This window comes from Salvelinus fontinalis, chromosome 11 (genome assembly GCF_029448725.1).
Source record: "Salvelinus fontinalis isolate EN_2023a chromosome 11, ASM2944872v1, whole genome shotgun sequence".
NCBI lineage: Eukaryota > Metazoa > Chordata > Actinopteri > Salmoniformes > Salmonidae > Salvelinus > Salvelinus fontinalis.
The window spans coordinates 45621830-45634137 of NC_074675.1; the positions used below are offsets into that span (position 1 = coordinate 45621830).

Sequence of the window (12308 nt, forward strand, 5' to 3'; positions counted from 1 at the left end):
AGATTATCCATAGGCCCACCATACATTCCAGCCCTCCACATTGAGATGAACATTGAGAGGTGTCATAACCCCCCTGTGATCCACGGTAACCTGACCCGAACAGGCCAGTCATGACACATATCTTATCAGTGTAAAACTACAATGTTGGTTTGTTAAAATATAGCCCATGGGGCTTCCCGAGTGGCACAGCGGTCTAAGGCTGTCACTACAGACCTGGGTTCGATCCCACGCTGTGTCACAACCGGCCGTAACCATAGGGTGGCGCACAGTTGGCCCAGCTACGTTAGGGGAGGGTTTTGTCAGGGGGGGCTTTTCTTGGCTCATCGCGCTCTAGCGAGCCGGGCGCCTGCAGGCTGACTTCAGATGTCAGTTGAATGGTGTTTCCTCCGATACATTGGTGCAGTTGGCTTCCGGGTTAAGCGGCAGGAGGAACGCGGGTCAAGCGGTGTTAAGGAACGCGGTTTGGCGGGTCATGTTTCGGAGGACTCATGACTCGACTTTCGCCTCTCCCGAGCCTGCTGGGGAGTTGCATCAATGAGACAAGATCATAATTGGATATCATGAAATTGGGGGTAAAATAATAAAATACAATAGAGCCCCTAATATCTTAGCAGTCTAAAACTACAATGTTGGTTTGTTCTTTGTATTATAAGTGTGACCTCACTGATCTAAAAGAGTAAAGGGGAAGAGTGTGTGTGTGTGTGTGGCTTAAGACTCGTCTTGCATGGAAGTTTCTCAATTATGCAGGAAAAGTGGTGAATCCCCTTTTGCAATGATGCATTTAATTGGATTATAATGACTTAATAGTTTAATAAGAGTGTTGAGGAAATCCTTCATTCCCACCTTCCTTTGAAGCCAGTACCAGTGTAAATTAGGGCTGACCCCAAATAGTTAACTGGACGATTGTTGGGCGACCGAGATTGTTTTAGTTGAGCAGTAACAAATATATGTAAAGCATTTGCGCCCATCTCGGTGAACTAATCCATGACGGAAGTCTAGACTAAAAGCCCATTTATGCTTGATCCGAAAATGTGGTCGGCGCCTCCAGAGGCATGCAGAGGCCAAATCGAGCTCTGTACCGCATCGTCATGCGCCTCCCAAATGTTGTAACAATGCAGAGGGCTCTGTATAGCTCCGCTTTGACATCCTGTGAAACACAAACTCACTTCCTTGACAACAGCGCTGCACTTCTCTGCGAAGTGCAAGAAGTATGAATGCCCTGACGTATCACCATAAATACTGCATGGCCAATGCAGACTTTGGATTGACCATGCGCCCAGATGCACAATGCACACCGCTCTCCAGAATGCGCTCTCCTGCCAATTTGTGCACATTTATTGTTACATAACTTAATTGTGTGAATTGTTTGCGTTGGATTGTTAGTGTATATCAATTCCCCATTACATACCGTGCATTCAGAAAGTATTCAAACCCCTTGACTTTTTCCACATTATGTTACATTACAGCCTTAATCTAAAATGGATTTTAAAAAGTTTTCCCCCCTCAATTTACACACAATGCCCCCCAAAACAGGTTTTTATAAATAAAATAAATCACATTTGCATGAGAATTCAAACCCTTTACTCAGTACTTTGTTGAAGCACCTTTGGCAGCGATTACAGTCGCGAGTCTTCTTGGGTATGACGCTACAATCTTGGCACACCTGTATTTGGGGAGTTTCTCCCATTCTTCTCTGCAGATCCTCTCAAGCTCTGCCAGATTGGATGGGGAGTGGCGCTGCATAGCTATTTTCAGGTCTCTCCAAAGATGTTCGATCGGGTTCAAGTCCGGGCTCTGGCTGGGCCACTCAAGGACATTTAAAGATTTGTCCTGAAGCCACTCCTGTATTGTCTTGGCTGTGTGCTTATGGTCATTGTCCTTTTGGAAGGTGAACCTTCGCCCCAGTTTGAGAACCTGCTCCAGAGCGTTCAGGACTTCATCAAAGATCTCTCTGTACTTTGCGCCGTTCATCATTCCCTCGATCCTGACTACTCACAGTCCCTGCCGCTGATACCCTTCCCCAGATCTGTGCCTCGACACAATCCTGTCTCTGAGCTCCAAGGACAATTCCTTCGACCTCATGGATTGTTTTTTGTGCTGACATGCACTGTCAATATATATACATAGACAGATGTGTGCCTTCCCAAATCATATCCAGTCAATTGAATTTACCCCAGGTGGACTCCAAGTTGTAGAAACATCTCAAGGATGATCAATGGAAGCAGGATGCACCTGAGCTAAATTTCGAGACTCATGGCAAAGGGCCTGAATACTTATGTAAATAAGGTATTTCTGCATTTTATTTTTAATACATTTGCAAACATTTCTAAACTTTTTGCTTTGTCATTATGGGATATTGTGTGTAGATTTGAGGATTTTTGTTTATTTAATCCATTTTAGAATAAGGCTTTAAAAAGGGGTCTGAATACTTTCCGAATGCATTGTACAGTATATCACTTGTAGTACATTTACATTCTAACCTACAATGTTTGTTACTTTGGTTACGGTAATTTATTTTAATGCATTCAATATTATTATTCCAGTCTTCCTGTTCTCCTTGTCGGAGTGGACACGTTGTTTACAGAGTGCACAACATATGCCATACTTGTGAGAAACAAGTTTTGGTTTATTTCATTCCATTTACGAGTTTTGTCAATTTAGTCATTGTCATTTGTTTGGAGCGCTCCTGTCAATGTTGAGTAAGGACGCGCACGCATAGAAATAGGCCTATAGGCTACCTGGGGATCTGATAGTATTTCTGATTGGCTTAACACACCACCACTAATGACCTGTGGAGCTTCTCAAAGTAAAGTTTTCTTCACCTCTAACAGCAAGCAAACAAAGCCTGTTTTTACATCCATTGAGAATAACAATAGTTCCTCAATGTATTTTAACAATCTTTCCAGCTCTCTCCCATTCCATAACCACTCCACGTAAAAGGAAAAACGTCATGCTCTGATCCAGTGGAAACGTCATAAAGTAAAATTCATTTTGGGTGCTGGTACTGTTTATATTTAGGTGCAGGATCTCCACAATACTTTTGAGATATTCTATAAGAGGAACAGGAGCTCAAGCAGTAGAAAATGTGAGGTGCAGGTACTCCGTTCCGGTAAGCTCCTGCCCAAGTCAAGCACTGCTTCTTATCCCTTGTGCAAATAGCCTACAGCTGTGTCTGTCATGTGCTCACTGGCACTGGAAACTCTGAGGGCCCAGAATATTTTATAAAATGTTGCAAGTTCGCTAGGCAAGCTTCGGGCCTGACCCAAGTTAAAAGTTGATACAATGTTTGAAGTTTGTTGCAGACAGGCCATGTGTAGCCAATATGATTGATAGGATATTTATTTTTATCAGCATATTTTCTACCTGCAGGCTGCAATGTTTTTATTTGTTGGCTTTATATAGGCTATTTTTACATAGTTGGCAATGGCAATAGAAGTAACTTTTTAGGTTTGTATCATTTTAATGTAGATTTGGATAGAATGTTGATTAACCAAATGACAATGATTTTGAGATATGATATATTATAAATAAAATTAAACTGTTTTGCGAAAATGTGCATATGAAAACCGTAACTGGCATGCAGATCAGTAGATTGGTATTCAATTCGAGAAAGGTTGCCTTCTCCTCATGTAGCCTGTTACCGGCAACTTCAGGAGAGGAATGTCAGAATCTGGAAAGCCAGCAGGAGCAGGAGGAGAATAGTTGGGTCAGGTTTTTTTTCTTCTGGTTATCTAGATCTCTGGCACCCTCTTGAGGCATTTGTCTTATTTCATCAAACCGTAAGCTTAAACCATATAGTTGATTTTATTCAAACACATAGTGTGTCTATATATAGAAAAATACACTTTTTTTTTTCGACCAATCAATTGGTCGAAATAACAGACGACTTTCGGTTGACGAAGATTTTTGTTGTTGTAGGGGATTGCCCTAGTGTAAATATTATTCAGGCTTCACTTCTCTTTTCTTACTGTCACTTTCCTGATAGCTGCTTTATTAAGGAACGTTTTTACTTTACTATGACTGTGATATGTGGTTGTTGTGCCTACATTAACTTGAATTCTCTAACTGTAAGGGGCGGCAGGTAGCCTAGTGGTTAGACCGTTGGGCCAGTATCCGGAAGGCTGGATCGAATCCCCGAGCTGACAAGGTCAAAATCTGTCTTTCTGCCCCTGAGCAAGGCAGTTAACCCACTGTTCCCCAGGCACCGATGACGTTGATGTTGATTAAGGCAGCCCCCCCGCACCTCTCTGATTCAGAGAGGTTGGGTTAAATGCAGAAGACACATTTCAGTTGAATACATTCAGTAAGACAACTGACCTTTCCCCTTGAGTCGCTCTGGCAAAGATCATCTGTTACATGTCTAAAATGTAAAGGAGAATAAAAACATATTTTCTTTCTCTCTCCCAGTCCTCCTGGCACAGCCTATGGAGAATGATTGTATGGAAGGGATAACTCTGAAGATCACAGACTTTGGCTTGGCACGGGAGTGGCACAAGACCACCAAGATGAGCACAGCGGGCACCTACGCCTGGATGGCACCGGAGGTCATCAAGTCCTCCACCTTTTCCAAGGGCAGTGACGTCTGGAGGTAAGATTGTGTGTGTGGTAGATCAGTGCGGAAGCAATATCCAGCAGTAAATAGCTACATACCTCTACCGTTACAAAACTGTGTGTATGATGACGAGATATGAGATCTTCCCTGCTACAATAAGAGTTAAATTACAATACAGATAAATGACAAGAATATTTAAGGGCCATTACTGTTGTGTGTGTGTAGGAACTTATCCGCCACCTTCTCTGACCGTGATGGAATAGAGGAATATGTTGCAGGAGGGTACAGCCACGTGATAGCAGCAGTGATAGAATAGAGGGATATGTTGCAGGAGGGTACAGCCACGTGATAGCAGCAGTGATAGAATAGAGGGATATGTTGCAGGAGTGTCAACAGCCACGTGATAGCAGCAGTGATGGAATAGAGGGATATGTTGCAGGAGGGTCAACAGCCACGTGATAGCAGCAGCGATATGTTGCAGGAGGGTACAGCCATGTGATAGCAGAAGTGATAGAATAGAGGGATATATTGCAGGAGGGTACAGCCATGTGATAGCAGCAGTGATAGAATAGAGGGATATGTTACAGGAGGATCAACAGCCACGTGATAGCAGCAGTGATACAATAGAGGGATATATTGCAGGAGGGTACAGCCATGTGATAGCAGCAGTGATACAATAGAGGGATATGTTGCAGGAGGGTTAACAGCCACGTGATAGCAGCAGTGATAGAATAGAGGGATATGTTGCAGGAGGGACAACAGCCACGTGATAGCAGCAGTGATAGAATAGAGGGATATGTTGCAGGAGGGTCAACAGCCACGTGATAGCAGTAGCAGCAGCACTTCATAGCCTGCTTTGTGTGAGACGTGTCGTGCACACTGTCCTATTGTCCACAAGTACGGAGAGAGGAGGGTGGAAGGCCACACTGCAGACCTGACCGCAGCCCTTTTATTTGTGAAGGGTGTGTGTGTGTGTGGCCAAGCACAGGATGTACGTTCAAAATAGCACTTCAACACACTCAAATATCTCTCTCACACTCTCCTTGGACATGTCACTATTTCCAAACAAGCTTCTTCCAGTTTGCCTTCATAACAGATACTTTGCATATCTTAATGAGAGGGTGGTGGAACCTGCTATGAAAATTAAGGGGTAATCTTGACCCCCCCTATTCTTTATCATCCATCTCCCTGCCTGCATCCCAATTGGCTCCCTATTCCACATAGGGCTGTGGTCGAAAGTAGTGCACTATTTAGGGAATAGGGTGCCATTTGGGACGCTTTCTGTTACTACTTCTTCATCATAAAGCTGTAGATCTCAGATGAGGAGGTAAAAACAGAGGAGTGGAACAGTCTCTGTTGGATGGTGTTATTAAAGGACTATATTAAAACGCTGAAGGCTACACGCCCCACTTGCAGGCTGCCTACCGGCCTTTTAGAGGAGTTTGTGTGTTGATTGAATGGATGTAATTGACATTGTGGGAGAACCAAGCACTTTGCCACTCTGAGGATCGGTAACGTCCCGTGTGTGTGTGTCATATATATATACTAAAAAATATGATAGAGCTGTTTCCCTAATATATATATATAGGGAAACAGCTTTATCATAATTTTGTTGTTTGTTGTAAAAAAGTGTCTTTCTACCCTATTTGTCTTTATGCATGATGTTTTATAGATTCATAGTGCACTTCCATGAGCGGCATATTTATTATAAATAAATACATAAATAATAATAATATATTGCATAGTTACCTTCCCTCCACTTCAGCTGTTGATATAATTTACATGCTCTGTACAGTGTGTGATGCTATACATACATAAAACAAAACCCCTCCTTGAGGTGCCCCAGTCATTTCACATATTTCTTCCAACACTGGCACACCTGATTCAACTTGTCAATCAATGGCTTCATGATTAGTTCACTAATTAAATCAGGTGTGCTAATACCGGAGACGGTAACTAACTTTTCATTGAATGCTCTCCCTCTCTCCTCCCCAGCTACGGTGTTGTATTGTGGGAGTTGCTGACAGGGGAGGTTCCCTACAGAGGGATAGATGGTCTGGCAGTGGCCTACGGAGTGGCCGTTAACAAACTCACCCTCCCCATCCCCTCCACCTGCCCAGAACCCTTCGCCCAGCTCTTGGCCGGTAAGAGTCCTGTGTGTGTGTGCTCGTGCGCATACTTGTGTGTTGACTTTGGTGTTACCATAATGCTCTCTTTCTCCATTTCCTCAAACCTGGAGGAGAAATATGAAATGTTCCATAAAATGTTACATTTGGTCACATACAGGAAGAACACTCTGAGCAGCTGGTTATGTTGTGTAATGTATTTTGGCTGCTGTTCATATATCTTCTGAAGGATATTGTTGTTGTTTATTTGCTGTGCCAGTTGTGTTGGTGGCGGTTATGTTTGATAAAAGCACAAAAGAAAAGTCACTCCCAATTATTGTCATGGTATCAGCCTTGACAATGCCTGGCCAAAATTCAGCTAAAATACAACTGTAATAGTTGGAGAGTTGTTTGTGCTTGAATTGTGTCATGACCTGAATGCAATCCTGCACTTATAGATAAATGTCCCATGATTATACTTTGGTAGTGGAGCAACTGTCATTTGCATGGTTTTTATAATGTATCTTAACTGAGTGTTTCTGCCTTGACAGAGTGCTGGGATCAGGACCCACACCTCAGGCCCAACTTTGCCTCCATCTTGGTTCAGCTAACTGCTCTTGAGAGGCAGGTGGTGGAGGAGATGCCGCAGGACTCCTTTCATTCCCTACAGGAGGACTGGAAACTGGAGATCCAGGACATGTTTGATGAGCTCAGAGCCAAGGAGAAGGTGAGGGAGACAGAGCCAGCTGTCTTTTCTATTAAAGAGAGGCTGGGTGAGTAGGATTGGATGATGATTATTTTGTGTGTTCGGAGGGTGCATTTGTGATGGATATGTGTGTTGGACTATGAGTGCATGTTTATGCATGTGCACAGAACATTTTGTAATGGTGTTTGTGCGTGTGTGTAGTAAAACAATAATAACCAGTAATAACTCCAGGAGCTGCGTTGTCGCGAGGAGGAGCTGAAGCGCGCGGCGGTGGAGCAGAAGTCTCACGAGGAGTTCCTGAGGCAGAGGGAGCAGCAGCTGGCCCAGTGGGAACAGGATGTGTTTGAGAGGGAGCTCAGTCTCCTCATCCTGCACATGAACAACCAGGAGAAGCCCAACGTCAAGAAGAGGAAGGGAACCTTCAAGAAGCACAAGTTGAAGGGCAGTAAGAACGGAGAGAAGATCAGCATGCCTCAAGGTGAGGGGACGGTGATGAAACTTGCTTGAAATGTCTCTCTACACGTTCCAAAAAGGTTCTTTGGCTGTCCCCATAGGATAACCTTTTTTTGGTTTCAGGTAGAACCATTTTTGGTTTCAGTTAGAACCCTTTTGGGTTCAATGTAGAACCCAAAAGGGTTCTACCTGGAGCCAAAAAGGGTTCTTCAAAGGGTTCTCCTATGGGGACAGCCGAAGAACCCCTTTACGTTCTAGATAGCTTTTTTTTATGTACTTCAGGATTTTGCATTGAAGATGAAATGTTTGAGGTGACAGTACAGAATGTCACCTTTTTATTAGAGTTTTTTTTCATAAATATCTGTTTTACCGTTTAGAAATTAAAGCACTTTATAGATCCAGTCCCTCCCATACTGTAAGTGAATTTATCCAAATACTTATGACACCTTGAAATGGGGGGACTAGACAGATGTGTATGAAAATAACCTCAAATAAAAGTGACATTCTGTACTGTCACCTCAAATATGTCATTTTCAATAAAAAAAATCTGGAATATAGAGCCAATGAAAATATATATATATATATATATATATATGTGTATATATATATATATATATATATATATGCATACATAGGCGAATGTATGTTGGTTGAATGGTTGGTCGGTCTGTGAGTCGGGCAGGCACATAGACAGAAAAAGACTCAGTTAGTCCACAGTACATGTCATTCAGCTCAGCTCACACTCCTTCACTACTGTGTCAACTGAGTGTGCAGAAGAATCATATACCCGTTATCTGCTGTAGACTCACTTTCTCTTGTAGACCACTCCTATTGTCTACTGATAAGAAACTCACCATAGAAACAAACAATGCTGTACACTCATCATGCCTGACACAGAGGCTCTCAGTTTCTCATACAGATGCTCTCTTTCCAAATGCACACAGACTTACTTTGTGTGTGTGTGTGGAGGCTGTGGTCAGGCCATTCCCAGCAGCAGGGTAGTGATTTGCTGGTGGGTTGATGAAAGGGACATGGAGCTAACCCAACCACGCCTCTGGGCTTCCTGTCACTCCTGGCTGGCCCTTCGCTTGCTCTCTCGCTTCCTCTCTCTCCATCTCTCTCTCTCTCTCTCCTCCAACTCTAACTTCTTTCTCCCTTCTAGCTATATCTCGTTCCCAGCTTTCTCTCACTCCCTGTCTCTCTCTCCCAGCTGTTTCTTCATTTTTCTCCCAGCTCTCCCTTCTTGCCTCTCTTCTTCTCTCCCAGTACTTCCACAACCAATGTATCTTACTACGCCAAGCTAGCCGAGAACAGAGACATCCTTCAGGCCTCATGTTTTCGTTTACTTTAGCCTCAAAAATGACCATATTCTCTCACAAATGACCATATTCTCGTAGCACGAAAAGGAAATTCAGACACCCATGCCACCACATAAAATATACATTTATTTCTAAGGTAAACAAATTGTTGACGACAAGCACGCTAGTTTCTTTGTCTTTGTTTGAACCTGGGTCGAATTCAGTGGGCCACACTGTAGCAAAACACTTTACCTGTAAAATCAATGTGTTCTTATTGGATGAAGCTAAGGTAGTACCTCCCCGTTTTACTCTGTTTCAAAACGTTTCCTCCCTACTGAACAGGACCCACCATCTTCATTGTATGATGTATTTTCTGTCTGTGTAGTCTGGTCTCACATCTGGTGTATGTCTCTTCCAGACTTTATCCATAAGATCACTGTCCAGGCGTCTCCGGGGCTGGAGAAGAGACGCAACTCTCCTGATCTGGGCACCGGCACCTCTCCCTCATTCGGCCCACGCTTCCGAGCAATCCAACGTGAGTGTGCTCTTCATCCACCACACACTCTCAGTTCACACAGACACACACCCCTCCACCAAACACACATCATCCTTTTTTTCACCTCTACACGCTCACCTCACTCTGCCCTTACATTCTCTGCCTCTTTCCCTACAGACTTCCTCTCTCCCTCTTACATCCTTTCACAACAATAGCTGTTCCAGTCCAAATATCCTCTCTTCCTTCCTTTTAACAATGGATCAACAGTCTATTTGCTTTAGCCTTTAGTTCTCTATATCTGCAATGTCCTCTTTCTACCAGCTAGGGGAGTCTTTGCTCCATGTGCTACAATGACATAAATCATCTCTGTATTTTTACATGCGTGTGCTGTTACGCAATGTCTCTTTACTGAATAAGAAACCAGCTAAATTCATTGGTCTGTGTGTTACAGTGCTAAGTAGGAGTGGAAGGGCATTTGATTAACATCACTGTTCTGGAGTTCAGCGCTAAAGACTAATTCCATTATAGTTTCCCCTTAGTGGGAGAATTCTCCCCATAGATAATGTCTTATACCACACCTACAGGAATTTTCTGTGTCCCAACAGACTGAAAGGGGTTTTCCTAAAATGCCCATAAAATAGGTCTAACCACAATGGTTGAGTTTAACAGCACAATAAAGATTGCAATTTAATGTATATTAAATAGTTTATTGGATTAGTGGTTTTTAAACATCTGTTTGATTCATTTATGCGTTTAAAAAGTGTGTTGGATTCATGCGTCTGTAATCATTTGCTTAATGGTACTTTTTAGGGCTCAGTGTGCGGTTGTCATTAAAATGTATTTTCTTATTTAGCAAACATCTGTGCTAGCTATGTCACGGCAGACAATGACTTACTGAACCCAGGGGCCATATGGTTAGAATTATGTTAGCATTATGTTAGCGCTTTAGCGTCTTAGCATCTTTGCACTGTATCAGCCCATAGAGATTGCAGCGACGTCGTGAATGACTAATGTGACAGCAGTTTGCGTCTCAGAGTCAGAACCCCCTTTAGGACGGGAAGCCTGTTGTGTGACGGCGCTGCGAGAGCTGCTGAGTCATGCAGTCAGTGTTTGTTTAACATTAGCGTAGCTGAGTTAGACTTTCTCATCCCCTCAGGGCTAGCGATGCTAAGTGTGCAGCACCAGGTGGAATCTCACTTCTATTATTGTCCACTTTGATTCCCCCATTCTCTGTCGCTCCCTGCCTCTCCCCTCTATTCCCAAACTTCTCTCTCTTTTTCTCTCTCTTTCCAGTCAGCCCTAGTGAGAACAGCAGGGCGTTCGGTCTGAGCTCCATGTGGCCCCTAGAGGTCCCTCCACACAACAAGCAGGCCAACGGGGACCGGCTGGGGCCCCACTGGAGGCCCCAGAGCCCTAAGAGCCCCAAAGTCTTGCGCCTCAGCCCACAGGAGAGCAGGTAGTAACCCCTTCCCTTACACTGACAACAAGCACATGGCTGAGCTCTGTAATCACCAATTCATTAAGTCAGGATTCTTATTTGACTGAGCCATGCCTCCTTGCCCGTCCAACATTTCCTCATCTCCCACCCCTTCTAATGCAACTATCCCTGATGCTACTCCTTCTTTTTCCCCTGCCCCGCAATAAAGTTTCTCCCTGCAGGCAGTCACTGAGTCCAAGGTGCTAAAGGAGCTCCTGAAACTTGACCCCAAAAAAACATCTGGGTCAGATGGTTTAGACCCTTTCTTAAGGTTGCTGCCCCTATCATCGCCAAGCCTATCTCCAATCTTTTTAACCTGTCTCTCCTTTCTGGGGAGGTTCCCATTGCTTGGAAGGCAGCCACGGTTCGTCCTTTATATAAATGGGGAGATCAAGCTGATCCTAACTGTTATAGGCCTATTTCTATTTTGCCCTGTTTATCAAAAGTGTTGGAAAAGCTTGTTAATAATCAACTGACTGGCATTCTTGATGTCTAGAGTATTCTCTCTGGTATGCAATCTGGTTTCCACTCAGGTTATGGTTGTGTCAACTGACTCTAAGCAATGTTGTGCTGCTATTTTTATTGACTTGGCCAAAGCTTTTTATACAGTAGACATTCTATTCTTGTTGGCCGGCTAAGGAGTATTGGTGTCTCTGGGGTCTTTGGCCTGGTTTGCTAACTACCTCAAAGAGTGCAGTGTATAAAGTCAGAAAATCTGCTGTTTCAGCCATTGACTTTCACCAATGAAATACCACAAAGCTCAATCCTAGGCCCCACTCTCTTCTCAATTTACATCAACATAGCTCAGGCAGTAGGAAACTCTCATCCATTTATATGCAGATGATAGTCTTATACTCAGCTGGCCCCTCCCTGGATTATTAAACTCTCTACAACAAGCTTCCCTAGTGTCCAACAAGCTTTCTCTGCCCTTAACCTTGTTCTGAACACCTCTAAAACAAAGGGCATGTGGTTTGGTAAGAAGAATGCCCCTCTCCCCACAGGTGTTATTACTACCTCTGAGGGTTTGGAGCTTAAAGTAGTCACCTCATACAAGTACTTGGGAGTATGGCTAGATGGTACACTGTCCTTCTCTCAGCACATATCAAAGCTGCAGGCTAAAGTTAAATCTAGACTTGGTTTCCTCTATTGTAATCGCTCCTCTTTCACCCCAGCTGCCAAACTAACCCTGATTCAGATGACCATCCTACCCATGCTAGATTA

At 43.6% G+C, this 12308-nt stretch overlaps 1 protein-coding gene across 1 annotated transcript in view; it reads left to right on the forward strand.

The window, feature by feature from the left end:
- LOC129865838 (mitogen-activated protein kinase kinase kinase 11-like) overlaps positions 1–12308 on the forward strand; it is a 45624-nt gene that overhangs the window by 21787 nt on the left and 11529 nt on the right. Inside the window, exons 2-7 of the mRNA XM_055938863.1 lie at positions 4408–4588; positions 6548–6696; positions 7209–7384; positions 7595–7841; positions 9533–9649; positions 10904–11066. Of these exons, the coding sequence (XP_055794838.1) occupies positions 4408–4588; positions 6548–6696; positions 7209–7384; positions 7595–7841; positions 9533–9649; positions 10904–11066 (1033 nt within the window). The remainder of the gene's footprint in view (positions 1–4407; positions 4589–6547; positions 6697–7208; positions 7385–7594; positions 7842–9532; positions 9650–10903; positions 11067–12308) is intronic.